Source organism: Marasmius oreades, chromosome 7 (genome assembly GCF_018924745.1).
Source record: "Marasmius oreades isolate 03SP1 chromosome 7, whole genome shotgun sequence".
NCBI classification, from domain to species: Eukaryota; Fungi; Basidiomycota; class Agaricomycetes; order Agaricales; family Marasmiaceae; genus Marasmius; species Marasmius oreades.
Genome location: NC_057329.1, coordinates 3,289,827 through 3,315,534, shown reverse-complemented (window position 1 = coordinate 3,315,534; position 25,708 = coordinate 3,289,827). Strand labels below are relative to the sequence as shown.

At 47.6% G+C, this 25,708-nt stretch overlaps 8 protein-coding genes across 11 annotated transcripts; 4 read left to right on the top strand and 4 right to left on the bottom strand.

The window, feature by feature from the left end:
- Positions 1-87: 87 nt before the first annotated feature.
- Positions 88-965, bottom strand: E1B28_011794 (uncharacterized protein; the record flags this gene model as incomplete). The annotated part of the gene is made up of 4 exons (XM_043156848.1): positions 88-212; positions 269-590; positions 655-729; positions 786-965. 4 exons carry the CDS (start codon positions 963-965, stop codon positions 88-90), a joined length of 702 nt encoding a protein of 233 aa, XP_043006660.1.
- An 86-nt stretch (positions 966-1,051) lies between these two features.
- Positions 1,052-2,847, top strand: E1B28_011793 (uncharacterized protein). Of its 2 annotated transcripts, XM_043156847.1 has the most exons (3): positions 1,052-1,279; positions 1,346-2,183; positions 2,258-2,847. In XM_043156847.1, the coding sequence occupies exons 2-3, from the start codon at positions 1,349-1,351 to the stop codon at positions 2,647-2,649; spliced, it is 1,227 nt and encodes a 408-aa protein (XP_043006659.1). In that variant the 5' UTR covers positions 1,052-1,279; positions 1,346-1,348; the 3' UTR covers positions 2,650-2,847. The 2 variants fall into 2 exon arrangements, with proteins under 2 accessions (XP_043006659.1, XP_043006658.1); XM_043156846.1 differs by having other exon boundaries at positions 1,346-2,847.
- Positions 2,848-3,070: 223 nt separating this feature from the next.
- Positions 3,071-6,229, bottom strand: E1B28_011792 (uncharacterized protein). The gene is made up of 19 exons (XM_043156845.1): positions 6,125-6,229; positions 5,864-6,061; positions 5,693-5,813; positions 5,532-5,640; positions 5,374-5,482; positions 5,241-5,324; positions 4,994-5,184; positions 4,838-4,940; positions 4,655-4,783; positions 4,543-4,597; positions 4,400-4,488; positions 4,218-4,346; positions 4,050-4,158; positions 3,898-3,990; positions 3,722-3,828; positions 3,561-3,656; positions 3,450-3,509; positions 3,365-3,385; positions 3,071-3,285 (listed from the first exon to the last, which is right to left on the bottom strand). The coding sequence occupies exons 1-19, from the start codon at positions 6,188-6,190 to the stop codon at positions 3,199-3,201; spliced, it is 1,956 nt and encodes a 651-aa protein (XP_043006657.1). The 5' UTR covers positions 6,191-6,229; the 3' UTR covers positions 3,071-3,198.
- Positions 6,230-6,296: 67 nt separating this feature from the next.
- Positions 6,297-7,879, top strand: E1B28_011791 (uncharacterized protein). Of its 2 annotated transcripts, XM_043156843.1 has the most exons (5): positions 6,297-6,556; positions 6,610-6,735; positions 6,791-7,139; positions 7,193-7,386; positions 7,442-7,879. In XM_043156843.1, the coding sequence occupies exons 1-5, from the start codon at positions 6,365-6,367 to the stop codon at positions 7,646-7,648; spliced, it is 1,068 nt and encodes a 355-aa protein (XP_043006655.1). In that variant the 5' UTR covers positions 6,297-6,364; the 3' UTR covers positions 7,649-7,879. The 2 variants fall into 2 exon arrangements, with proteins under 2 accessions (XP_043006655.1, XP_043006656.1); XM_043156844.1 differs by having other exon boundaries at positions 6,610-7,139.
- Positions 7,880-10,964: 3,085 nt separating this feature from the next.
- On the top strand, positions 10,965-13,765 carry E1B28_011790 (uncharacterized protein). Its single transcript, XM_043156842.1, has 5 exons — positions 10,965-11,140; positions 11,213-11,229; positions 11,297-12,150; positions 12,234-12,989; positions 13,073-13,765. The coding sequence occupies exons 3-5, from the start codon at positions 11,733-11,735 to the stop codon at positions 13,444-13,446; spliced, it is 1,548 nt and encodes a 515-aa protein (XP_043006654.1). The 5' UTR covers positions 10,965-11,140; positions 11,213-11,229; positions 11,297-11,732; the 3' UTR covers positions 13,447-13,765.
- Positions 13,766-14,670: 905 nt separating this feature from the next.
- On the top strand, positions 14,671-17,425 carry E1B28_011789 (uncharacterized protein). 2 transcript variants are annotated; one of them, XM_043156840.1, is made up of 8 exons: positions 14,671-15,039; positions 15,101-15,225; positions 15,283-15,368; positions 15,439-15,456; positions 15,511-15,614; positions 15,674-15,696; positions 15,763-15,804; positions 15,877-17,425. In XM_043156840.1, exons 1-8 carry the CDS (start codon positions 14,932-14,934, stop codon positions 17,003-17,005), a joined length of 1,635 nt encoding a protein of 544 aa, XP_043006652.1. In that variant the 5' UTR covers positions 14,671-14,931; the 3' UTR covers positions 17,006-17,425. The 2 variants fall into 2 exon arrangements, with proteins under 2 accessions (XP_043006652.1, XP_043006653.1); XM_043156841.1 differs by lacking the exons at positions 14,671-15,039; positions 15,101-15,225 and having other exon boundaries at positions 15,347-15,456.
- Positions 17,426-18,240: 815 nt separating this feature from the next.
- E1B28_011788 (uncharacterized protein) lies at positions 18,241-22,304 on the bottom strand. Its single transcript, XM_043156839.1, has 16 exons — positions 22,191-22,304; positions 22,080-22,130; positions 21,623-22,023; positions 21,220-21,565; positions 21,139-21,163; positions 20,614-21,081; positions 20,442-20,554; positions 20,194-20,385; positions 20,093-20,132; positions 19,989-20,039; positions 19,500-19,904; positions 19,256-19,429; positions 19,028-19,200; positions 18,875-18,965; positions 18,772-18,812; positions 18,241-18,691 (listed from the first exon to the last, which is right to left on the bottom strand). Exons 1-16 carry the CDS (start codon positions 22,199-22,201, stop codon positions 18,685-18,687), a joined length of 2,589 nt encoding a protein of 862 aa, XP_043006651.1. The 5' UTR covers positions 22,202-22,304; the 3' UTR covers positions 18,241-18,684.
- Positions 22,305-23,562: 1,258 nt separating this feature from the next.
- E1B28_011787 (uncharacterized protein) lies at positions 23,563-25,608 on the bottom strand (the record flags this gene model as incomplete). Its single annotated transcript, XM_043156838.1, has 9 exons — positions 23,563-23,666; positions 23,748-23,785; positions 23,853-23,901; positions 23,954-24,125; positions 24,190-24,708; positions 24,772-24,902; positions 24,978-25,188; positions 25,247-25,368; positions 25,431-25,608. 9 exons carry the CDS (start codon positions 25,606-25,608, stop codon positions 23,563-23,565), a joined length of 1,524 nt encoding a protein of 507 aa, XP_043006650.1.
- Between the last annotated feature and the right edge of the window lie 100 nt (positions 25,609-25,708).

Sequence of the window (25,708 nt, the reverse complement as noted above, 5' to 3'; positions counted from 1 at the left end):
AGAAAAACTAAAGTGTATAGTACGGTAATGAGGCAGGATAAGAATACTACACACACCATAATACAAAGCACACAAAAAACGACATAATCACGCAAGTGTTTCATCCAACTCTCCATTATCCGCCATTTCCTGTACAATGTCTAAACCGCCAACGAATTCACCCTTGATGATGAGTTGCGGGAACGTTGGCCAGTTATTCACAACTTTAAGGCCTGTGTATCGAAGAGAGTTAAACCATTATCGAATCAAAGGAAAACACCACACGCACCCTGTCTAACATCCTCATCCGACAATATATCAAAATGAGTGAATTCAATACCACGATCCTTCAACAGCACAGTCATCCGCCTCGAAAAACCGCATCTCGGAACTTCTGGATTTCCCTTCATGAACAGAACCACTTTACTTTGGTTCATGATCTTGCGCATACGAGCGTAGAGCTCTTCCTGAGTTTCAGCGTCATTTTCCACAGCTGCGGGTGCAAGGGGTGATTTGTCTGTGTAAGATTGGGGTGTCGAGGCATATTTCGCAACGGCAGAAGCCAACGTGGGACCATCTGCACCGTCTATTCGCTTCAAAAGAGTGTGTCCCTAGTTTCAATAATCCCAATTGGTCAATTGTTCGATCGGGCTAGGGAAGGGAAGGCTTGCTGACCCGGAGAATAATGTATACCGGTACAGCTTCGATAGAAAACGACTCTGAGATATCTTCCTGCGATTCTGCCTCAATCTGAATAAAAATAAAATCAGGCAAGATCATTTATCGGAACTTTGTAGTCGACGTACATCAAGGAAGAGAATTGTCGGATACTTTTTCGCAAGCTCAAGGATCACAGCATTCATCTGCTTGCATGGCTCTGCCCATTCTGCCCAGAAATTCAAAACAGAGACTCGTTCCAAGTCTTCGGATAATATGTTCTGGAAATACGAAGGAGATGATACTTGATGATAGTTGGAGGTAGGCATGGTTTGAACTGATTACGCCATTTGCTTTTTTGTTTTTTCGCAGTCAAGTCGTTTAGCCGGTGTCACGGTCCGGACCTCGTGAGCTACCTTGCTCAGCTACCATCATGCCTGCTGGGGAACGGTTTTCGCCGCGAGCCCCTCTACGCCTCTAAAATCCGCCCAGCTGGACACCCGACATATACAACAGGGACTTTCAATGCAGCGCATTCCTGTATCGGGCTTGATAAATGAACTCTAGATGTTCCCGAAATTGACCTCCTCGGCGTTTTCACTAGATGCCAGCGGGTTTCGTATATAAGAGTTAACACACCGTGGTTCGTCCCTTTCTATTTCGACTTGATATCCTACTATCTGGACTGACATCTCGACGCGAAAAAAAGAAAATGGAAATGTCCAAGTCCACTGCTCAACCTGAAAATATCCAAGGGCTGTCACGGTACATCCCAATCGAGGTTCAGGAAAACATCATCGACATGCTTCTTAAAGATACCGACTCGAAGTCCTTACATACCAGCCTCGTTTGCAAGCATTGGCGGGTTTGCGTCTATCGCACGGCATTTTCATCCATCACACTCCATCCATCGTCCATCTCTGCCTTTCAATCTCTTCTAGACTCCCCCTTTTCACGCTCACCGATATTCACGCCTGTTCAACACGTCAGTATTCTTGGTCAAAGCTCCGATTGGTCACCTACATTCAGTCCAACCCACATCATGGCCGTGACCTCCATCCTATCCCATCTTGCCAGTTTGCAAAAGGTACGCTCGGTATCACTCCGAGCTGTCACTTGGAACGAATTAGGCTGCGACTTGGTGTCTTTCCTCTCTTCCATCGACTCCATCCACTCACTCGAGCTCGCTGATGTCCATTTCGCACATTATGAAGAATGTTCCGAATTCGTCGGCAGGTTCAGGTCGCTCCAACAACTCATCTTTGAGGACCTACGATTCTCGTTGTCGCCTGGATGGGATCCGATGAGCATTCCCCCGTATGGGTTACTTTCGAATCCAGATGATGATAGGGAATGCACGGGTAGTTTAACCCTCCGGTGCTGTGGTCCTTCTCTACAGAAGGCGCTTAAATGGTCGGGAGTGTCTACTTCCAATTCTCGCTTGACCCTTGCCCAATTTGGTGCGCAAACCCGTGTTGACCTCGATTCTTCAGCCCTATTACGCGATTTGGGTCCACTCTTGAACACGTTAGAAATCGTATCATCCGGTATGGGCTTCCTTGTTCTTTTTCGCTATTTTATCGGAAAGTTGAAAATGGGTTGATTCCATCCCAAAAAGCAGAGGTCTTTGGTGACTCGGTAATACGATCATTAGACATCTCACAGAACCTCCGTCTTTCGGAACTCAAATTCATCTCTCCTGATCGTGTGTTGGGAACGATATCATGGCTCCCTACTATACTCAGCAACGCTCCGTCCTCTTTGTGTTCTATACAAATCGCATTCGCGTCATCCCGTCAGTTCTCTCTTGACCTCCCCTTCCTGCTCCACGTTATCAGCCTCTTGGACGCTCCCAACAAATTCCAACAACTCCGGCTAGTTCATTTTGAGATTTTTAATTGTAGGTCGGATAGTGATCTGGACCAAACGATCAAGGAACAGATATGTTCCGCTTTTAGGCGGTCGGAGTGGGCGGGGAAGTGTATGAATAGAATCGAGTTTTCTTTTCGTTGAGTTTTTTTTCTTCTTCTTCTTCCCGTTCATCGCCATCCCCCTTCTCCGTCGGTCGCCGACTACTGTAGAGTATGTATGTATGTATGAACGGAGTTAGGGCCTCACGAATGTGTTTGAATCTTCGGTTATAATGGACCACAAAAGTTTAGTTTTTTTGCTCGTTTATGTAAAGATACGACTTGGAATTTTCACGTCCTCCCTTTTTCCCGTAGTTGGCGGAAGGAACACGGTAACGTCAATATACGAGCACTGCGCTGAATCTCTGAACGAGTCATAAGTTCTAAGACACCGGTTTACTCGTGCGCGTTCCCCCCCCCGCCCCATAGTGATCGGTATCCTTTTCAGATTCTTCGGCATTGCGGGTGTCAAGGATCATAAAGTCCGTCTTCATGTAACTTAAAGTTAGGGAGCGCGTCTAACAAAAGTTTAAAAAATTTGATATAGCTGTAGATATAGACAGCTGGTATTATCGACAAGATGAGATGAAGGATCAATATCATATACACTATCTGGGATATATGCAAGTATGCAAGTATGCAAAAAAAAAACCTAATGCGCTTCCAGCCACTCACCGACCCGCTGCACGAGGTCGGCTTTCAAGCCTTGAGTCGATGTTCCTTTGCTCTTCAAGAACTCCTAACAGACGGGGAGGGGGGGGGGGGGAACGAGGTTAGCAATCAGGCCATACCCAATAATTATTAAGGTTTCCAAGTACCTTGAGCTGATCCACACGCAACTAGAGGAAGGTTCAGAAGGGTTGAGTATTACACTGAACAGTGAAAGCAAGACACATAACAAACCTTAGACAGCTGTCCCGCTTCATATTTACTTCGCACCTCTACCTCACTAACACTGGTATCCTGTTCACGAGAGACGTTTAGACCGAATGGAACCGTCAGAATGGAACATACAGCTTTGCGTTTAGACCCAGTAACGGCTACCACCATACTAGCGCTCGGATCATCCATAAGAACATCCTTCCATGCTTTCATCATTTTGCCTGCTCGCTAAGTGATTGGAGAAACCATAAGAGATAACTCCGATCGCTTTTAACCAGAGAAACCTAACGAACCTTATGCACCATCTCGTACTTCGGTATTGTAAGATCCTCAAACGACTCGGGGTCGTACTCCTCATTGAATGCACTCGCCTGGAGCTGAGCATTATGGAAAGCCAGTGCTACGTAAAATGAATGCGAAAGTCGGGTCAGCATTTCGAACTCCAAAGGTAAATTACTAGTTACTATACCGGGATTAGGGTACGAATCAGGAGGATATGATCCGTTCTTTAGGGTGAGCTTATCCATCCATGTACGCGCTTCTTCAACTAGATTGTCAGACGCTTCCGACACAATCTCAATAAGTACTAATCATGGTCTTGCTGTCCAAAGAACCACGTACCAATCTCGCCTTTATCGATGGGCGCAGCCCGAATATCGTCCGCGAAGGGTAGAACTATCAAATGGAAGCCGGCAGGGTCGGTCCAGCCTCCTTCCTCAACTTTCTCTTCCTAGATTGCAAGATTAGTTCTTTGAATGCACGAAACCAGGAGCGAGAACCGCGACTAACTTGAGGTAAAAGGGCGCAGAAAGTAGGAGAGGAGTTACGACGTGTCAGGGCAAGGACGAGGCCGATCTTGTTCTTCTTGACCATTGACTTCAGCAGGGCACTAAAAGTTCTCCTACTGCCGGAATACGCCTGAAAAGGTTATGAGCAGAGGGAAGCGCGCGTAACAATAAGGTGATACATACCATCTCGTCAGGGTAAATGAAAAGGGAATGCTTGACATTGTCTTCAAACGCCAATTCGCTGCGATCTTTGAACCCCAGTAGCTTGATGACTGGAAGAACAAGTCAGGAGATAGCAATTGAAGGAATATCAACGAGGTGCTCACTAGGTTCCATACCTAGCGTCCGGAAGTTTCGTACTTCCTCCGCCGTGTAGAAGGGCTATATTATAAAACATAAGAAAAACTAGCGCGTTATAGTGGACAAAGGATGACTTGCACGTTTACCGGCTTTGACGACGCGGACCGCCGAAAGCGAGTCATCCTCTTCCTCTTCATCGTCCTTATTGGAGGCACCTAAGCCCATCCCAAAGAGGAGTTGAGCCTTTCCTACTTCCTGTTGCCGGTCCTGGGTTTATTCTCAGTCGTGCGGCCATGATGATTTTGAAAAATTGAAACGTACCTCATCGACGTTATCTGTCTTCACCACTACTAGTTCCATTCGATCACCAAGGTCAACGAAATATTTGTATGTCCCCTTCGTTTGTTGTGTCACTAGGCCATATCTGAATTTGACAGTCAGTTGTATAGAAGCATCAACAGCAATGAATCACATTACCCCTTGACTCCAATGGTGAAATTTTTGCCTAGTTCAAATGGGATACTGAACTGAGCTCTTTTCGGAACTTCATGAAATCGCATCTGAGCTAGAAGATCTTCTATTCGTGATATCGATATAGACTCAGGGAGTACGGAGGGATCGTCTGCGTTGTCTTCATCCTCCGCCAATGAGGTTGGTTGCAATACGTACTGGAAAGAGTAGCTTAGCGAAATTAATATCAAGCGTCGCAAGGGTGTGAACTCACCGAATAAAACTTTGAGACATTGAAATGTTTCTCTTCTGTGCTGATGAAAAATGGTTCCATGGTCACTCCAGCTTGGGTCAAATCCTGGAAAGCCGTCACATATTACATCTCTTTGAAGGCATTGTCCACTTACAGTTAATGTAGTCCGAGCGGAAGTTATCAACTGTTTGCTCCCAGGTCCGGCATGAGGGTTATCTTCATTGGTGATCAAAAAGACTCGTTTCGAGGCAGTCTTGGGCGCGCTAGGTTTATCAGCATTGGTTTCAGAGCAGCGATAGAGGAGAAACCAACCCATCCCGCATGACCCAGTTACAACTCGTGAAAACGTCCCCCATAGCGACGCGTTTTTCAGTTAACGGTGGTAGAGTCGTGCGCAACTCCTCAGGGTTTTCTCTGGCAGCTAATCTTGTCTTTCAGCTGGAAATCGGACAAAGACACCAATCCACGCGTACATTCAAGCAATACCATTAGCTCTTGGATGATAGGGGCACCCAGAGGCGAGATCGGTTGGAACAGATACGTGTTTTTCTTTATTTCAGAACCTTGTCCTCTGGGAGCGTCGGATTTTCTTGTCTAGACTCAACGTGAGCGATATGTGGTGTAACATATTGGACGTGACTGACTGTGTTGAATAAGAGAATTCCAACAGAGTCATTTGGGCCGGTTATAATCTTCTTCTTCTGGATTTGAACAGCCGCGTCAAGGGCAGCAAACAAGTGACATGTTTGAACCCCTTCGTACACGGGGTCGTCGTAAAGCTCTTGCATTGAAGGGGAGCAGTCGATGCAGAATAGAATGACATCTTTCTTCGCCTCCATGAACTTGTAGGAGTTCGTACGAATCACGGTCAATACTTAGTGCCAGCGCGCGTCGAGGAAACTTACAGAGGTATCCTGAAGTTCCTCGTCCTCTTCATCGTCTACCCTATTCCAGTCATCATACGGTGCCATGAAGTCGTATTCGTGTAGGTCAAGAAACGCGGTGGAGACGAAGGTTGTGACTCGTCACGACGCGTGTGTCACCAAACTTTTGCGCGTGACCTCACATGATCAAGCTAACGTTTGTCATCGACTTGAGCCCGTACATGTTGCAAGGCTTGCTGGAATTATAACCCAGCAGTTATCATGGATATTCGACAAGTACCTCTTTCGGATTTGGAACAACTCGAGACCCCGAACCCCAAAATTCGTTCTGATCAGGATATTCGGGCTTGGCAGACCACTCGCTCTTATGGCGATTATGCCATCTTTCTCAGACGGCTCAACGACTCAGTAGTCGGTTATTATCTACCCTGGTCATCTGAGAATCCAAGCAATGTGCGTGTCCATGAATTTCTGTCAAGAATACTCGTTCACTGAAATGGCTACAGGCGATAATCAATACGGTGAAACTCTTAGATACACTGGACTCTTGGATCGACGAGATCCCACCGCAAGAAACCCCTCAGAGATTTGGGAACCTTTCTTTTCGCAAATGGGGTGCACGTTTGGAAGATGTCAGTTGTTGATTACAACGGTATCGCCCGACTGCTCATGGCCTTCGTTCCCCAGAAATCGGATGAACTTTTGAATGCCCTTCTTCCATCTGAATACTCACCAGTGATTCCTCACCTTAAACCCTACCTCCTCACTTCGTTCGGCTCATTTCTCCGAATGGACTATGGGACTGGCCATGAAACGTCCTTCGCGCTATTCTTACTATGTTTGGTCCTCATTCGTTTCTTCAAACCAAAACCAGATGAAGAGCGAGAGCTTGTTCTCAGGGTGTTCCTTCGATACCTCCGGTTGTGCTGGAGACTTCAAGACGTATATAAACTCGAACCAGCTGGTAGCCATGGGGTTTGGGGTCTGGATGACTTCCACTTCCTTGGTTATATCTTCGGGAGTGGCCAACTTCGAGGTAACACTTACGTTCCACTTCCCTTGGTTTTCATTGAACAAGTATTTGAATAGATCAAAAAGAAATACCGGTCTCGGCAGTTCTCAGGCCCCCTTTACCTCCCACGAACCTGTACTTCATGTTAATTATGAGGGTGCATGATGTAAAGAACGGCCCATTTCACGAACATTCCTCACAACTACATTCTATTGCTGTTGGCGTCCCGAATTGGAGTAAGGTTAACTCCGGACTTTTCAAGATGTATGAGGTAATTATTATGTTTACTTTCATCTTCCCCCGAGGACCCAAATCTGTATTTACAGGCAGAGGTACTTGGAAAGAGGGTCGTAGTTCAGCACATTCCGCTTGGAGGGTTATTGGAATGGTCCATTCCCAATACAGAGACGACCTCGACTAACCCTAAAGCTTCACCGTTACCAGCCCTAGCGTCTCCCCCAGTAATTCTCAACGGTGCGAGTAGGATGGATACGGATACGCGGACTCGAGCCCCATGGGCCAACAATAGGTGATCTCCCTCACCGAGTCAGTCTGACCTCTTCCACGAACCCGGCGAGTTGGTAGCAAAGGGGTGATTTCCTTTTGGCCCCCCGATTCATCTGTTCGTCTATCCGAGTGGCAACACATACTAATTGTACGATGGTCGGCCTAATCGTAAATACCTATGTAGATACGAGAGCTCGATGCAAGTAGGGTCCACATATGTATTTTACTCATGGCAATACGACCGACTTTTACTTTTACATGACGATATTCTTATCCTTACCTCACTAGACGACCACTCCGCTCGCATGATGCATGTCCGTTGCATACGGGAAAGCAGCTACACATTGACAACCGTATTTTTCCATAACCACTCAGAGCTCGTGGAAAACCGCGAGGGAAACTTCGAGGTCTTTTTCAATTCGTGCGAAAAAAAGAACAACAGGTTGTCATATCCTGTCATACGCATACCCGAGTTCAGGGTTCGGAAATCAGTTGCTGGTTTCCCGCGATGTCAAGTCCCAAACTCTTGCAAGTAAAAGAACCCGCCCCTTCTATTTTTCCAGGTCAAATACCTAAGAACGGTAACGATGGTTGAGGAGATGTTGGGAAGTTGGAAAGTTTGGGGAAAAGCTTGAAACTTTGAAGCGCTTATCGGATTTCAAATTATTAGCCGATGGTCTTCGGTATAGCGCTCTTCGGATGGAATGGATGCAAAAAGTACAGCCTACTGTACGATTTGAGTATACGATCCCGCGGGCATCAACTGGAGTCTGGCACGGAAGGAACTTGAATGACTTGGAATAGTCGGCGTCCGAGCCCTACGTCAAGCTACCGTTAGCGCCGCTTGACATGAACATGCATAAGTTAGATAGATAGATTTTATGTATCCCAACAGGCCTGCCACCAGTGGGTTTCAGAATCCGCAAACATGTAATAAATTCGTCTGTCCACTGGGGATATGGCTCCACAAATGTCACTCCCTCAGTCCCTTACAGTCGCTTAGGCTCTAGAGCTTGGCCAATTCGAATCGACAACGCGTAGTAGAGGAGTAGAGTAAGACTCCTGGTTGAATGAAGTTGTGTGCGGAAAGACGGATTTGCACGGCCGAAACAGACCCTGAAATGTTATGTTTTCGGGCACGTACCCATTATTATATTATTATTATTTATGATTAAAAGATTGCTTTTGGCCAGGGGACGTCAAGCGCTGCAGGTTCGCCTTCAGCAATTACAGCATCAGGTCGGCTTTCCAGGGCACAATCTCCCTCACCCAGTTTCTGATTCGAGTCTTCGACAACGTCAGACCTCCCGGGACCACATCTCGCGTCATACGTCTGGTACTCACAAAATTCAGACTTCAGAGTTCGCCGTAGTCAGGGCCCCAAATATCGGAATGTAGGATGGTCCATTGAGATCTTGAGAGGTTCAGGTAACTATGTTAGACCAAAAAGGAGCAACTGCTGCCGAGGGACTCGATTTTGAAGTATTAATTTGGGTATGAAAAACCGACACCATTGTAGGCGCCATCCGGACGCTCTGAACCTGAGCTCCCCTCCATTTTAACTGCGCAATGGCACATCGAGAGGTGCGGTGACCAGCGCCACTTTACCTGGGCATCCCGGAAAAGAATTAGATTTAGCAAACCTGAAAATCGAATGACCTAAGCTTCTGCTTCACGCCATCCCGGCCTGTCGTGTCCCCACATTGAATTGAAAGATCATCGGGATTCGGAGGTTTTTACAGGTATGATTCTTCTACTCAATTCAGAAATTAGAAGTCTTCGGGAATGAGTATAGTAAAAGTGGGTCGTAACTTACCGGGTAATGAATTCTGCATCTTTACACCCAAAATAAATTGACACGACACGACGCCAAAAGAAGGCCTCGACTCCAGATGGGAACCAATCAAGTATTGTAGAAATGTCCACTTGGGGTGATGCGATGATTGCGGGGAGCGTTTCGCCCCTAGTCCAGGTCGAGCGTCTTCTGTGGTGGTGATGTGTGAACGAAGTCCATAACAAGTAGTCTGAAGCACTGACATCTATGATATACACAGTAGCTGACAAGTTGTCGAGAAATGGTGTTCCAGACCGTGTATCGAATAGTTTCCTTTCCAATGGTCAGCCAGAAATCTTGTATCACTGTTTGACAACCATTTCAATTCCTTTGAGAAGGCCGAGTTCGGTCCAGACCTTATACGTACCCTATCCTGTTCCAAAAGACTGGGTCGAGTCATTGAGAACTTGCAACGATTGAAAAAGACGCACAGCCAACCTGAGGTTGGAAGTTCCGATAGCCCGGGTATATAAAAGGAAAACTGAAAGGAAACCAGAATAAATGTGGAACGTCATGTTTACGGGTCTCCACCCTGTAGTTTGTAAATCACGGTCTTCGGAACACAAGTGAGGCAAGGAAGGGAAGACACGGAATAGTCACGTACCGAATTGTACGACATGGGGATTCTGTGTTATTTCCGAAGCAAGCGTTGCACCCGCGTGCTCGAAAACCTTGATAGCCTCTGACCTTACCCCGGGTAGGCTCTGGTAGGCTTCGAACTGGGATAGTCGGTGAAGGTAACGTAAAGGTTTCTTCGACTGAATAGATGCTTCAATTTTACACGCCTTCCACGAAGAGTGCCTTGTATTGCAATATTCAAGACGTTCCCTGACCCATTTTCGCGGGAAGATCGGGGTACCTCAGAGAGCGACGAAACAAGGAAAGAAGGTTAGGTCGGTTGGATGAACCAGGTTCTACCGGTGCCTATCCACCGTGCAGTGCAACGCCACCGAAAAAATAAAAACGTCAAGTGTCCCGTAAAGAGGCGTGGCTTTCATTTCGATAGCTGCGGGCCGTCCTCCGGTGAACCGAAAACAATATACCAGGATATAGTCGAGATGTTGCCTGTAATGAAAAGGGGGAGGAGTCCAGGTAACCAGACACTCACTTGGAACCCGCTATGACTGGTCCATGAAAAGCTCTTTGATATCCCGTTCGCGCAACTCGCGTTCCTCGTGCACCTCGGAGAGGACTTTGGCAGTACAGTCTCCGCGATGAACGAAGGCTAAGAAAGTTCAAGAGCTGGCATTTGTAGCCTAGAAAGTGTCGTCGGAGGGGGCTCATCCTCCCTATCGAGTTTTGAATCCCAGATAGCAAATACCTCGTACAGAGCAACAGCGTTATTGGGCCGACATGAACAACGATGCACGCTCGAAAACTGGCTCCCAGGAGAACGCCAGTGCTATTCTGGAGAGGAGACCGATGGCGGTGGCACTCTACACGCGGCTGCGGCTGCCGTGAGTCAGTCAGGGTCAGGAAGAACCATGCGTCCGTGCTGCACGTGTCGAAAAAAAAATCAACCATCGATTATTTCTTTCTCCATACGCATTTCCCAACGACTTTTCTGCGACAACAAAAGAAAGCTTTCAGTTCTTTGTAGTCGTACAGCTGAACGACTGCAGACACTCTGTTTCAATATTTTTGACCAAGCAAGAAACAGCGATCTTCGTCTGTTGACCCTTGAGTACGCTTTTTCCTTTGTCGTCTTCCTCAAATCGTACACTTACGCTTGCTTTTTCTTCTTCTTTTCATGGAGGTGGTCATCCGTTAGAGGTACGAACCAGCTTTTTACTCTATCCAGCACGTTTCTTTGACTCATTTTACCTTTCTTCCTGTAAAGGTGAACCGCCTTGACACGTTTACCCTAACAAAGAAAATTGTCAAGAATAGAACACACTTCCTTTCCCCTTTCATCTTTCATCTTCAACCCAAACATTTTCGCCCTTCAAGCTCTCTCCTCGCTGTACAGGGAGCGAGGAACCCACAACTGCTGAAGCTCCTGCTATAGTTACCGTCCTACTCCCGCCCGGATCGTTGCAGACCCTGGCGGTTGAGGTTCGGTAATCCGGCTCGACCTATCCAAACGACGAAAACTGCTTTTCTGCCACCCAAACATACCAACCACCTTCGCTTCTTGCTCAACCATTGATCAACAACTGGAATCTACTTTTTCCAAACGCGCTTCCACCATAGACTCTTCTTTTTCCATTCCAATTACTAGCACAAAGACACATACCCATATCAAAAGATTATCCTTATCTCTCGAAGAACACGAAATGTCAACTGTAGAAATTTTGCGACCTACACACAACCCGGTTGAGTTTGATATCTCCCGATCTCCTACCATTCCTACGACAGCTACGACGACAGCTACATCTACCACATCTTATCACGACTTTGTTCAAGAATTGCTTTCATCTCCCAACCATCTTCGGTTAACAGCCGAAGGTTTCTCCGCAGAATCACCCTCTTCTGCTTCATCTACAAATGGGGAACGGTTGTTCCCATCTCTTCCGCCTCTTCATTATGGCCACTCAGATCTACATCTCCGAAAAGGCATCATGAACGCCTCTCATTTAGCTAGTGAAGGCGAAGTCGATGCTGAAAAAGCCTTTTTTGTCGCTGACCTCAGCAAGGTTTATGCCCAATACCGACGATGGGTATCTTGTCTACCCGAATTTAAACCCTACTACGGTGAGCTATTTATCATTCTCACTTATTAAAACCCCCGAGGCTTCTTTTGTGCTGATGTCGGGTTCTTCTTTTGTGTATGATAGCTGTTAAATGTAACCCGGACCCGTTCGTTCTCCGGCTTCTGGCGGCGTTGGGCACCGGTTTCGACTGTGCTTCGAACAACGAAATATCTCAGGTTCTTCAGATCGGAGGAAGTATCAGTCCCGACCGAATTATCTTCGCCAACCCGTGTAAAGCGCTTTCATTCATTCGGAATTCTTGCAAGATGGGCGTCGACATGATGACGTTTGATAACTGCGATGAGCTGTACAAGGTCAAACGTGTTCATCCGAACGCCAAGTTGGTTGTTCGTATTCTCACGGACGATACGAAAAGTTTGTGCCAGCTCGGACTTAAGTATGGCGCTCCTCTGTCTACTGTGCCTGGTTTGCTGGCAAAAGCGAAGGAGCTCGATTTGAACGTGATTGGGGTTTCCTTTCACGTTGGGAGCGGGTGCTATGATCCTTCCGTTTATATGGACGCTATCAGGCGCGCCAGGTCTGTCTTCGATATGGGGTTAAATGCGGGATATTCATTTGATCTGCTGGACATTGGAGGCGGCTTTGAAGATGGATTGTTCGAACAAGGTGCCGCGGTTGTCAAAGAGGCCATCGATCAATACTTCCCTGATCGTCGAGGGATCAGGATGATCGCTGAACCTGGACGTTTCTTTGTGGCAAAAGCGTTCAGTTTAGCCGCGAACATCATTGCTCGGAGAGCCCCGTTCCCGCACCCCACCTGTAATTGGAACGAGGCTGCGCAACAGATTGACGCTGAAGCTGATCAACCGAGTGTTATGTGTGAGTTGTATTCAAGTTTTCTCATCTTTCCGTGTTGACTGACGCGTATCTGAACTTTCATGCTTTTTTTTTCTCATTTCAAGATTACATCAATGATGGGGTATATGGTGCCTTCAATTGTATCATGTTTGATCATCAAACAGTGCAACCTTACGTTCTTTCCCTCGACGGTTCGTTCCACGTTCCATCGACGGAGATTCAAACCAATTGCAGCGTCTGGGGTCCCACCTGCGACTCTATCGATTGCGTCTGCCCATCTACCCGCTTGCCTAGCAGTCTTCGGGTGGGTGACTGGCTTGGATTTGATAATATGGGCGCGTACACTGTATGTGCTGCCAGCCAGTTCAACGGATTCGAGGTCAGCAAAGTGATTTATACCACCGGTGGTGGCGCCGCCGCCACTGAAGTACGAAACATACTCGCTGCTTTCGCATCTGCTTCTAGACAGCGCGGGTGACGGAGAGTGGTGGGTTTCGGGAGCAGATTTTTTATCCATATTCCATTGATACAACGGATACGTCTCATTAGAGTAGCCGTCTTACCCACCGCCGTTCAGCTGGACTCATGCACCATTCTAAGTAGCCTTCGCTGATGTCTGTTTTTAAACTTGCCTTAATCCCCCCAATATTCCCCCAACAACAAGGTTTCTCAACGCGTGTTAGGACTGTACTGACATCGCGGTTCCGAACCACGAATACGACAACGAATCAGATGCGAGCTTCGGATTGCCAATTGTTCTGTTTTCTATGTCGTATTCTTTTTCAAACCTGGCCCGCTCTTATCGCGGTCCGTCATTACCCTTTTTGGAGGTGAATTTCTCAGGGTAACAAAAGCTCCGAGGCCGAGAACTCGTGACATGCTCTCGAGGCAATGGTGATCGAGAATCAACATTTCAGGAACAACTTATTGTCCTTGGTAACAAAGAACGTCATGATCGAAGCATATTTAACCTTTTTTAGGCTAAATCCCGATCGACTCCGACAGTCCCTCCAATAAATAAATAAAAATACGAAAACTCGAGAGGTAACCTGTGTAGAAAATTTTCACAAAAGTGCTTCTTCGACAGCTCGAATCTTAGCACCCCCCTCTCGAAATCTCTCGAAATACCTCGACGGGTCAATTTCAAGGGCCCAACTGATGGGGTCGGAGGAATGGAGAGAGTGCCGGCCTAAACCCAACATGCCGTAAACAGGCATCTTCAAATATCCCTGGACAGTGGACAACGGCGGTAAATCAACCGAATGGGGGCAACATAATCGAGGCTCACCTGATGACCCGCAACAAACACAAAAAAAAAACGCCCCGTAGCCGCATTCAAGATCCAGAGATTGATTTATGTTGCCCTGTCCTTGGAGCAAGTGAGCTGGAAGACGGCATGCGATATGTTATGTTAAAATTTGAGGGCTTCTGGCTAGTCACAGGTCAGTCTTTTATTGTATTGTCCGTTTAATATTCATTGGCGTTCACGGACTTTCTGTGAAGTACGCAGCGTTGGAAAAGGGAGGGGAGTAAAAGCGGTGATTCATCGTCGAATCTGAATCTCGAAGAAATGGGAGGAAAACGCTGAAGGGGGTTAACACTTCCCTATGCAGAAAAATGCCAAATTATCCAACCCAAACGGAGACCCGGGGCCGAGAGCCACTTGTGGCGGCCTATTACTGCCAGAAATGGAAACGGTTCCCGCTTAACCTGTTTATGCGTCTGTTCGAAATCATCAAATCTGCCCCAATACCCAAATTTGGAACGTTGTCGCGCGCGTTTTCGGAATATTTTACTACGCGCTTTCAAATGGCCCCTTGATATAATAATGCCAATCCGAAATCGCCGCTAAGAGGAACACCACAAACATACATACAAACCACTTCGATACATATATATCCCCTCATATCTAGCCCTGTTTCCCTTTTTTTACCCCCCTCCCCAAAGTCGTTCCTTTCGTGGAATGCGCCACACCACAGAAAGCGCGAGCCCTTCACCCACAATACCTGCACCCACCACACCCAGCTTTACTTTCATACCGGAGGACAGCATGACGAATGGTCCATTCCAAGTGCGTTCGTCCCTTGTTCGTTCTCGCTATGCACGGCCTTACTGAAACTATTAAACTTCAGGACACGGCATCCTCGCCACCTTCCTCCTCTAACACCGGAGGACCCAAATTCCGACCTTACGCGAGCTCAAACCATCATGTTACGAAGGGGAGATACATTACGAGTAATGACCCAAGAGGTTACATGTGAGTTCCATTCGCGACGCCTTTCTTTCAGACAATTCAGAATAAGATGATTATCAGACCCGTATATGAATATCCCTTGCATGGACAGTGGATCATGATGGACATTGACGATGGGTACATTCTATGGACTGGAATATGGAAAGGTTCGTGGCAACAGATTTTGATCGCGTTGCCCTGCTTTTCTAAACCCACACTCGCTGATCGCCACATTAGCACTCGGAAATTCCAAGGGTGAGTCCCCGCTTTTTGTCTTCATACCTAGCCTCGACTCACTTTGCCTTGCAGCCGACATTGTGAAAATGATCGACTCCCAGCCTGACCTAGCGGCCCAAATAAGGAGGGTTAGAGGTGGTTACCTCAAGATACAAGGGACATGGATGCCCTATGAAGTACGTTTCTGTTAACCTTACGTTTACAAAGGTCGCTTATGTCTCTTCTTATTGTCTAGGTCGCTCTTCGTCTATCAAGACGGTACGTAAGAAATTATGGTTTTATCTTCTCGAAGCCGAAATGAATCTTAACCGCCCACTTTCTTAGAGTTGCTTGGACGATCCGTGAGGACCTCGTACCACTGTTCGGGTAAGAATACCTCATTCAAATTACTGCTGTGAAAGTTAGACTAACACTTCCCATTGTTTCATTTCACTTCAGGCCCACGTTTCCATCCACATGCCTATCCCCTGACCAACCTGGGTATGGACAAGTAGTGGCCTCTGGCCCTGGCCGACGAAGGACGAGGAAAAGCAACGCAGTCCAAGCTTCTGTGGCCCCGACCAACCCATCCAACTCGGCCGCACCTGGATCGATGCACCAAGGATGGACGGTCTTCACTTCCCAGACTCAGTCGGGTGGTCAAGTAGGGTCCTCTCAATCACATTCACAGTTTATCCCACAATATGCGCCATTCTCGGACCTTCCTAACCGTCCATCACCCTCACCCATCGAATCTCAGGGTTACTCCATTTCTAGGGAGCGAGGAAACGTGAGATATGCTCCTTACCCCAACCCTTCACCTCCGCTGTCCGTATCTGTGCCTCCGTCGACACACCACGACGTCAGATCTATCTCGCCTCTATCTCCTTCACAACACCACCCTCACCCCCAAATCGTATTACCACCAATCGGAAGAGAGTCGGGGTCAACATTCATGAATGGGGGTGCTTCGTACGCCCTCCCTCCCATATCCGCTCTGGAGGATTTGAGAGGAGTGGACGCGAGCGATTCGGCTGCGGTACTAAGGAGGCTGAAAAGTCCTGACCAGCCTGGCGATGGTCCTCGCCATCTGGGGACTCCAAGACCGTCTTCTTCGAGCAAAAGTTCTACCTCCAACTTTTCTAGTCTGTCTTGGCCGCCCCCACAGTATCAATCTGTTCAGTCTGCGTTGCCTTCTATCCATAAGCTACCCTCGGACCCCTCAATGCGCTCTCATCATACCCTCCGGAGCTATGATTCGAGGGACAGCATGAGCTCGAGTAGATTAAGCGTCTCGTTAACCTCCGACTCTTCGTGTGCTCCCTCACCAATATCCCCTCCTTCTCCGTCGACTCCTGCGACTCCGCATAGCGCTATCAGCATGGTTTCGGCCTTTGGCCGGGAGTCAGTGTCAAAGGAACATCATCACTTCTTTTTCTCCCAACACCCGTCCTCTGACCACTCTCGAGTGTCGCTCCCCACTGACTCTAGGAGAGGTTCGTCTGGTAGTGAATCCTTGAGTCGACGGTCGTCGGAATCGTCAGAGATGCATCTCGATCATCGGCACCAGCCCCATCGTCCCTGGTAGTTTGTTCCCTATTTGAATTTGTAGTATTTTGGAATTTTGTCTTTCTTTTTTCTCTCTCTTAATTTTTTTTCCGTCTCCCCCCCTCTTTATGTTAGGGCCCCCTCAATCAAACTCATCAAGTTAAAAAGTTTTTTGTTGTATTATTATTAACTTTGACCGACCGTAATGTAGTAGCCCATTCAAAATTCGTACATTAATTCGCCCCTCCCTACCACCGCTTTTTTTGTCCCTTCGATTCTTTCGACGGCACGCACGTAACATACTAATTTCGAGTTCACAAGTCTATAGTTTTATTTTCCCCCTCTCTTATCCAACCTGCAGCTGGGAGTTGCCCTTTAGTTATAATTATACCAGTACAATACGTTCAGTAAACCGTGAATTCATGGTTACACGAATTCAGTCTTGGAGAATACGGTCGCATAGGATTATACTTAGTTACTGGTTTCTTGGAGATTATTTGTAAAAATTTCCTGAATTTTTTGGATTCTTGTGTATGCCCGAAATGAGTCCGAAACCCTGGTCCTGCCATTTCCCCTACAACCGGGATTTAACTACTGACTCCCTTGCCATTTGACTTGTTCAAATTCCGCAAGATCTAAGCTCATCCCCCAACAACGGGAGTATCAGTTATCTCAAAACTGAAAAAACACCCGCGGATTGAAATGAAATGAGATCATGATATGGGCGAATGTCGATGGAACTTCCCACACTCCAAATCCCAATAGCATCTGGGGGCGTTCTGAATCATGACTAGCTCCCTACCCTACCCTATAGTTGTAATCATATACAGGTCTGGTGACAAGTGTGGTTTTTTTTCAATTGCAACCGGCCAGATCCAATAAAATAAAATAAAATAGCTAGATCTAAGTAAACACTTACCACTTAAATCAGTCATGGAAAAGCCTGACGACATCGGGGTGGGGGTCGGCGTCGGGGGAGTCGGCGTTACTGTTGCTGGAACTAGAATAGGCCGCTTTCCCTTCCGGATGAGCCGGGTCCCAAGAACTTGCTAAAAGCTCGGCTAAGAGGTTTCACACTGACAGTCGGACCACGAACTTGAAGAGAAATCTTCACTCCAAATGCTACGGTAAGTTCCATTCAACGCCCATGATCCCTCATTTTCCGTCAAATACCGTAACAATTGTCCTCCCTTACTCGAGAGAGTGTGCCCACCCACTCAAACCGGAAACGGGTCCCCTCTTCCGATTCCGAGCAACAAATATAACAATTAGCAACCCCAGGTTCGCGTGTGTGTGTGTGTCTATCGACGCGTCGGATAATAAGCTTCGCGAACAACGGACAATGTACAACGTCACATTACAACACCTCCAACATCTCCTCAAGCAGAGAGAGGGAATTTTTTTCCTTCTTTTTTCTTTCTTTTTCCTATTGTACCCGAATTTTTCAACACATGAGTTATCGATAGTAAGCGAAATGAGCCCCTCGGGCCACGTTGTTTCTTTTTGTCTTTTTGTTTTCCCGTTTCCGCCGCAGGTCCACGTTTTTACGGAATAGAGGGAGCCCTGAAACGAGGGGGTACAGGCACTTTTCGCGACCGACTACCAGAATTTATAAATTAGATTAAGCCGAATAACCCAAAGTGCGGGTTTCGTTCAAATGGGAGGGGGTTAAAGCTAACCAAGAGATCTATAATATGCACGTCAAGTTGCAACGGATCATCATAAACTGTATGGACACGTTGTCAGAGAGGGTGACGGGCGTTTCGAAATGATAGAAATAAAATAAAATAAATAAAATCTACTCACCCAATGGCCTGCATCAATACAAATCCGACGGTCGACACAACCTAAAAACATACATTTAGTCCAAACGTCAGCGGGGCAGAACGGGAACGGGAATTTTGCTTACCAATGTTGCAACAACGCTCGCGGGAACACCGTTCTTGAGAAAATCAACGTTGGACAGATAGAGTTCTCCTAGTTCGTCTTCTTGTGCAGCTCTAAAATAGGAAATAAATTCAAACTATTTCCCCCCACACGTTCCCCACGAAAAAGAACTCACGCTGTTTGATTTGGGAAGCCCGAGACTGGCATACCCATTCCAGTAGAGCAGATGAGAGCAGTAATGAATATAAGCAGATTCTCGTGGTGTCCACCCAAACTAGCTCCGACCTCTTTGGCGATGGGGACCAAGAGGACACTAGCAATGGTGTGGCTGATGAACGTCGAAACGATCTAAATGGAAAGAAAGAAGGATAGGTCGTCATGAGGACGGAAGAGCACCACTCACGAGAACAATGGGTGATAGGATCAAAACAACTGTGTATAATTCAAAGCCATCAACCATATCACGGATGAGGCCGCCCAAGACGTCCAGCAGCCCACTAGAAGTGACGCCTTTCCCAAGAGCAATTCCTCCCATGGCCAAAAAGACGATTGTCCACGCGAATTGCTCAAAATCATCCTGTAGCAAAAGGGAAGCCGCAAAATGAGGAAAGAGAAACCAAAAAGCACGAAAATTTCGGAGCAATCACCTTCTTCAAAACACCAGTCGAGAAAAACGCCATGATAGGTATAATCGCAATCACCCCCATATCCCCAACATACTCCTCAATATTATGCGCAACACACCACAACCCAATCGTCAGTAGACACACAAACGCCACCCAATACTGCTTAAGCGTGAACGCCTCCCTTGTAGCCCTAATTGGCCTAATCTCAATCTGACTCTCCCCGTCTGGGCCTCGTGCAGGTTGGTATGAAGCTAGGAGGAGACCCCATATTAAGAAGACGGAGATGGCGGAGACGGGGAGGGCGACGGCGAACCATCTCCCCCAGTCTAGACCTCCGTCGAGCATTTCCCCGAGGGCGATGAGGTTTTGAGGTGACGAGATAGGGGAACTTTGGCCGCCTATGTTTGCTGCTAATGCGATACCGAGCTGCCGGGGGGGGGGGGGGGAAGGAATTTCATATTTGTTAGTTCACCCCACGAAATTTGATATGCGATATGGCGAAGAACGTACAATCAAACATGGAGCGAATGAAGCTTTCGGAGGAAGTGTCCGAAGGATGGGCTGGATATTCCAAATCGTTAGCTGACCCTTCGACCGAATGGGGATTAACTTACTCGTATAAGCGTGAAGCAAAGCGTAGGAGCTGCAACATTACTACCAAAAAAAAGCCTGATGAGAAACCCTACCGGCAAACAGTTGCACCCAGAAACCTCACCTAATCCACATGCTAGCAAAGCACGAGACACCCATGAACGCCAATAGCACCGTCCGCGGTTTAGTCCCAGCAAGGGCTAACACACGTGTAATTAGGATCCGATCGATATTTGTTTTGCTCAGGGCAGATGCGATGGTGAATCCTCCTATGAGAAGCATGATCGTCGGTGAGAACATCACTGAGAAGATGAACCTGGAGTTTCGTAAGACACCAATCAGTGGGGGTATGGGTATGCAATTTCCACTCACTCAGTTGCTCTCCGTGGGCTTAGGGGTTCAGATTCAGGTGCAGGTCCACGCAGGGCTTGTAGACAAACGAGTAAGAATGGTACCGATAGTGAGGTAACGAACAACGGTATTGCCTGTTGAGTAGGTTCATTTATCGAGCAACCTCCAAGAAAAAAAAAGGGAACAAACTCACTTCCGTTGCCCACAAAATGGTACAGAACACCAAGACCGCGAAACATCTGTTTGCCTCCTTCCCGGGGACAATCGACACGCTTAGCAAAGCGGCGAATATCGCCATTGAGATGAGCAGGTAAAGTTTCTTTTTCGTGATCTTCAGTTTTCCTGCAGGTGTAGGTATCTCGAACAGGCCCGGCTTTTCTTCTTTCACCAGCGTCGCTCCAAGAGGCCGATCCGCATCCCCTCCCCCTTCTCCACGCCGTTCACGACCGATCATTTGTCTCCAGACTGTATCTCGCTCCCAAGCAATATGCTCCCGCTGATGAAGCTTTAGTTGGTGTCTGGCGATGTTTGCGTTACCTCGTGATACACATTTTGTGTACAGTTCCACCAGACGGTTCATGGCGTTGTGCAGTCGATCCTTGGATGACTGGGTGAAGGGGAGTGCCTTTTCCACGACTTCATGGAGGTATTCATCCTTGAGCTATTAAGAAAGGTAATATTAACCCTAAATTCCGTCGCAAAAGGGACTGAATCTCACCTCGCTGTACGTAACTTTGTCATACCTAGAGGAATAGAATATCAGTTGAGATTCAATGGGAGAAGGGGGAAAACATCGTACTTCTTGAGAATCTTACGAAAACCAGAGTAGTTGACTTCGACATAGGAACGTAGGGAAGAGAAAGAGATGAAGAGGGTCGTGATGCGTCTCTTGAACAGGAGTCGAGTGTCATAGGCGTAGTTTGTTTTTGCGTTCCAAATATCTGAGGGCATGCTGGAAGTGACACTATCTCTCATGGCGTTGAGCTTGTTTGCAAGTTTGCTTATGGTACCAGACAGAGGTCTGTTTCGGCGTAAGGAGAGTAGACTCCCGTCCATATCGGCCTCGCCTTCGCTGCTTGAGGCGATGCTATAGCGTCTTCGACGGTCTGTAGGTAATAAGGGGCTTTCGGAAGCAACGTTTTCACCTTGGGAAACGATATATTAATGCAAGAGGAAACAGAATGATTTGGGCAGGTTCTCACTATCTCTCACATTCCCAGTGGAAGTGGACAACCCTCGTCGTCGGCGACCTGAAGTTGCTGTTGCTTCACGGCTATGCGACAGGCTTTCATCGTCCTCATCATCCTCATCTATGGATGCGTCACTGTAATGGTCTCCTTCTAGTCCAAGTTCCTCCTGCTGCTTCACAAGCTCTTCGAGATCTTCCAGCTCATCCATCAACTCCTTCTCCTGATGTTCGTAGAATGCTGTAAGCTTCCTTAGCTCGCGATCCAGCTTGGGTATGAATGCGGCGTCGGTCTGGCGGTCAACACGGCGTCCGACCAAAGAACTGCGCTCGTTGGATTCTAGGTCCTGATATGGAGTAACCGTAGTTTGCTGTTGCTTCTCCAGTTGATAGATGAGTTTCTTTAACGTGTCATAGCTTAAAAATTTGGTAATCAGCGAGAGTTGATAACAATCTCCTAAGAAAACGTTTACTCGATATATTCGTCCCACCACTCCGAAACGGCATTGAACTTGAGAGCAGAGCTTTTGATTGTTCGAGTTGTAAGTTGAGACAATGCTAGATGAATAAGAAATTTTACTTACCTAAACTTCATAGCCTGAAAGGAAAGCTGAGGAGATAGCAAGTGAGAGGGCACGCCTCAGAACCCGAGACGGTTGAAGGTAGTGTGTTGCCTGGACATTCCGAAGACGTTTGCCGGACGGAAAGTCACAAATTCCCGGATTTTTCACACGCTGGAGCTTCAGCGCTTCAGCTTGCAGCCACCCAGAAGTTCAAGCCCAAATTCTACAGTGTGGTGGTCGTTTTCATATAGTGCCCATGAGTTGACCGGGTCTTTCAGGGGCTTGGATCTGCAGTCCTTACGAGGCTGTAAAACCTAACTGGGGCCTGGACAGCCAATGAGCAGCTCCGGTTTAGGCCCGACGATCAAAGTTTGTTCCACACGCCCGCTCAGGCTCAACTTCTTGTGAACCTCTCGAATCCTAGCGTTTCGTGAATTTCGACAGTCGATTTCACGAGCATGAGTTCTCGTTGGCGATGAAGTTGGCACCGAGTTTCCTCCGACGCCTCTGTCTTCCAACTGTCTTCTGACTCCCCGCTGTTGCCACATGAGCAAGATTGGGTTCTTGGGTGACGCAATGCGAATTTAGGTTTTTGAAAACGTTGCCACAAACGCTCTTGGCAAAATTGCGTCCCGAAGAACCAAGAATGATGCTGGCATTTCTCGGGCCCTTGTGGGGAGGGTCACACAGTAAACGGAGTTCCTTGTGACACGTCACATGTCATTATTGCGTCCCGAGCGGCCCGTAATTTACCGAAAAGGGGCTCGTGGCGCACGGCAACATCGGTATCCCCACGCTGTCCCGAGTCGGGATTGTCGCTGTCGTCGGTATATCGCCGCTGCGCCCGCTCTGTATTTGATCCCGCCACGACAGTTTCCGTTACCAGCGACCACATGCTCACCCGGCGTCACTGACAGTGACACGCCGGGCTAAGTCTTTCGGGGTTACTTATACTGAGTTCTCACGTTTTGTGACCAGTGACCAGTGACCCAGTGTTTGCTCGGACACTCGGACGGACGGGTGAATTCCGAACCACTCGCGTGTCTTCCATGCTGCCTCTCTTCAATGGCATAATTCATGAACGTACATCGGCGAGTACTATGTTGTCAACTGGGGTCGGGAAGCCCATCTCGCAGCAATCTCCACGGCACGGGAAGGAGGTTGACAAGTCTTAGTAGTTAAGTGATATTCGCGACTATATGGTCGAACATTTGTACGGCCACCGTCTATACATGCCAAGTTCACGAAGGACCCTGGTCAATTTCAATTTCTGGTCTAAATCCCCCGACAACATAGAGTATGTAGACACTTTACTTAGGTCTACTACTGGATTACGATGCTATATAAACCCTTTGCGCGCACGGGTCCGAAAACCTCATTGACATGCCTCCAATCACTCCTCGATCGAAGTGGGGAAATGAAACGTATTGGCCGGATCCACACTTTTCTTCAGTGCCTGAAGCCTTTCATAGTGTTGCCCGTAGTAACGGTGTTGCCCTAGAAGCAAGTCCACAACCATAAATGTCAATGTCAAACTGCTCCTCGATCGCAAATGTCGTAATTAATAACACAACTCACAGTCATCTAACCTGGAGTCAATATAGTTGGCGTAACCACTGGGGGAAACCAGAATTGTCATTACATAGAATATATGAGAAACGAAGTAAACGAGTTCGAACGTACCCCCAGGCCCAGTCATTTGGCATTCTATCCGTAATACTCGACACCATACCTAACGCAGGGTTAAACCAATGTCATCCAAAAATTATGAAGGGGAGACATACCATCCACGAAACCGAAGATGTCATTATCAAATGGCGGAAGAAGATCTCCGGTTGAAGCGTAGGGCTGGAAGGTGAATAGAGTATTTCTATGTCCAAACGCCGTCGCGTCAAGAGGGACAGCATTAATCGCAGAATTTCGTCCTCCATAAAGCTCCATCTCCACATGCCAAAACTACCAAACTCCGTGTCATCCCGAAGAATTCCAGACCATTACAGGGGGGGAGGGGGGGACTCACCGTATCAGAATCGTACCCTTCCTCAGCCAAATACTTCAATAACCCATTAAACGCATCCTCAGTCAATAACTGGCCATCCTCAGGAGTCATCAACGACTTCGCATAAAACGTATCTCGTGGCATCTCAACCCCAGTAGTATTCAACTGTCCAGCCGCTCCTGCCGTCACGACGTCAATCCAACTCCCAGATACCACTTTCGCACTCGTGGGGGCCGGTAATGCGTCGAGAAACGGAGCCACAGTACGATTGTATTCCTCGACTGCACTGTAATGACTCCCCAACAACACAACGAGTAGTCGGCCTCTTGCACTCCCTTTCAGGACAAGTAGTTCACCACCGAACGTGTTGGGAAGCGCTGGATCGGTAGCGTAGGTCTGGAACGAGGAGAACGCGTGTGTCGCGTTCGTAACGTCCATATCCCACGCGTATTGGAAGAAGGTTCCAACGGGAGGAACGGCGTAGGTCTTCATGGTCAGGGATGTGACGATGCCAAAGGAAGCAGAGGAGCCACGGATTGCCTAGTTCATCCGTTCTTGATGAGAAGAATCACCCAGGGAGAGAGAAAGTGGGGGAAGACGTACCCAGAACAACTCTGGATGTTGACTATCCGACACATCTACGACTGTCCCATTGGCAAGAACCACCGTTGCAGACTCGACGTTATCAAGGGTGAGACCCCACATCCGGGATGGAAACCCCCACCCTCCAAAACCTAGAAAGAACCGACAACAGTCAGAAAGTGGGTGTGCCAATCGATATTTTTTTTAAAAAACGGATCTTTACTGACCAGAATGTCCTCCAAAGCCAACAAACGTACATCTCCCATGCGGAATTGCTCTCCCTACTTCATTCAGTCTACTCACAACTTCACCCAGCCTATTTCCAGGCTCAACGACCGCAGTATTAGTGGCGGGATCGAAGCTGATTCTCTTAAACACGCTCAGGTCGACAACAAGTGAACCGTTGGTTCCTCCTAGGCCGTTGGCGATGTAGCTATGCTACGAGATGCCCGGGGTTAGGTTGATAGCCCAACGAAGTCTATAAGCACATACTTACTCCACCGCTGCGTGCTACGACCTTGAGACCGAGCGCTGCGCTTGTTTTGACGACAACAGAGACTTGTTGAGTATCTTGAGGGAAGGTCACAGCTACTGGATGGACTGTGAATCGTAGATTGTCTGATAACAAAAAAAAAACAATGTTAGCTCGGCTAGCGTGGTGAAAGCGCGCGTGCACTTACACGCTCGAGTCGCGTTAGGATACCCTACATCACCGGGAAAGACCGTCTTGATACCATGTTTGACAAGTTCAGATTGGAGAACGGTACCGGTGGAAGCTGATCCGAACGTAATTTGAGCATAAGTAAAACCAAAACCAGCTGTCCCAGTTACGAGTAACGTGAAGAGCTTGAATCTCATGGGTACGTGGGGATGGCCTCGGAGGCAAAGAAGAGTGGAAACGGAGAGGTAAATTTACCCGGTCTGGTGTCCCCAAAACAACGAGAATTTCGGTCATATA

Excerpts from the sequence above, each read along its gene's own strand:
- E1B28_011793 (XM_043156847.1), top strand. The coding sequence starts at position 1,349 with ATGGAAATGTCCAAGTCCACTGCTCAACCTGAAAATATCCAAGGGCTG. Across the intron at positions 2,184-2,257 it reads GTTAGAAATCGTATCATCCG|AGGTCTTTGGTGACTCGGTA; the intron begins GTATGGGCTTCC and ends CCCAAAAAGCAG.
- E1B28_011792 (XM_043156845.1), bottom strand. The coding sequence starts at position 6,190 with ATGGCACCGTATGATGACTGGAATAGGGTAGACGATGAAGAGGACGAG. Across the intron at positions 6,062-6,124 it reads AGGAACTTCAGGATACCTCT|TTCATGGAGGCGAAGAAAGA; the intron begins GTAAGTTTCCTC and ends AACTCCTACAAG. Across the intron at positions 3,829-3,897 it reads TGATTCGTACCCTAATCCCG|CACTGGCTTTCCATAATGCT; the intron begins GTATAGTAACTA and ends CATTTTACGTAG.
- E1B28_011791 (XM_043156843.1), top strand. The coding sequence starts at position 6,365 with ATGGATATTCGACAAGTACCTCTTTCGGATTTGGAACAACTCGAGACC. Across the intron at positions 6,736-6,790 it reads GGGGTGCACGTTTGGAAGAT|AAATCGGATGAACTTTTGAA; the intron begins GTCAGTTGTTGA and ends TTCGTTCCCCAG. Across the intron at positions 7,140-7,192 it reads CGGGAGTGGCCAACTTCGAG|ATCAAAAAGAAATACCGGTC; the intron begins GTAACACTTACG and ends GTATTTGAATAG.
- E1B28_011790 (XM_043156842.1), top strand. The coding sequence starts at position 11,733 with ATGTCAACTGTAGAAATTTTGCGACCTACACACAACCCGGTTGAGTTT. Across the intron at positions 12,151-12,233 it reads CGAATTTAAACCCTACTACG|CTGTTAAATGTAACCCGGAC; the intron begins GTGAGCTATTTA and ends TGTGTATGATAG. Across the intron at positions 12,990-13,072 it reads TGATCAACCGAGTGTTATGT|ATTACATCAATGATGGGGTA; the intron begins GTGAGTTGTATT and ends TCTCATTTCAAG.
- E1B28_011789 (XM_043156840.1), top strand. The coding sequence starts at position 14,932 with ATGCGCCACACCACAGAAAGCGCGAGCCCTTCACCCACAATACCTGCA. Across the intron at positions 15,040-15,100 it reads TGACGAATGGTCCATTCCAA|GACACGGCATCCTCGCCACC; the intron begins GTGCGTTCGTCC and ends ATTAAACTTCAG. Across the intron at positions 15,697-15,762 it reads GCTCTTCGTCTATCAAGACG|AGTTGCTTGGACGATCCGTG; the intron begins GTACGTAAGAAA and ends CCACTTTCTTAG.
- E1B28_011788 (XM_043156839.1), bottom strand. Across the intron at positions 20,555-20,613 it reads CCATTTTGTGGGCAACGGAA|GCAATACCGTTGTTCGTTAC; the intron begins GTGAGTTTGTTC and ends CCTACTCAACAG. Across the intron at positions 19,201-19,255 it reads TCCTATCACCCATTGTTCTC|ATCGTTTCGACGTTCATCAG; the intron begins GTGAGTGGTGCT and ends CTTTCCATTTAG.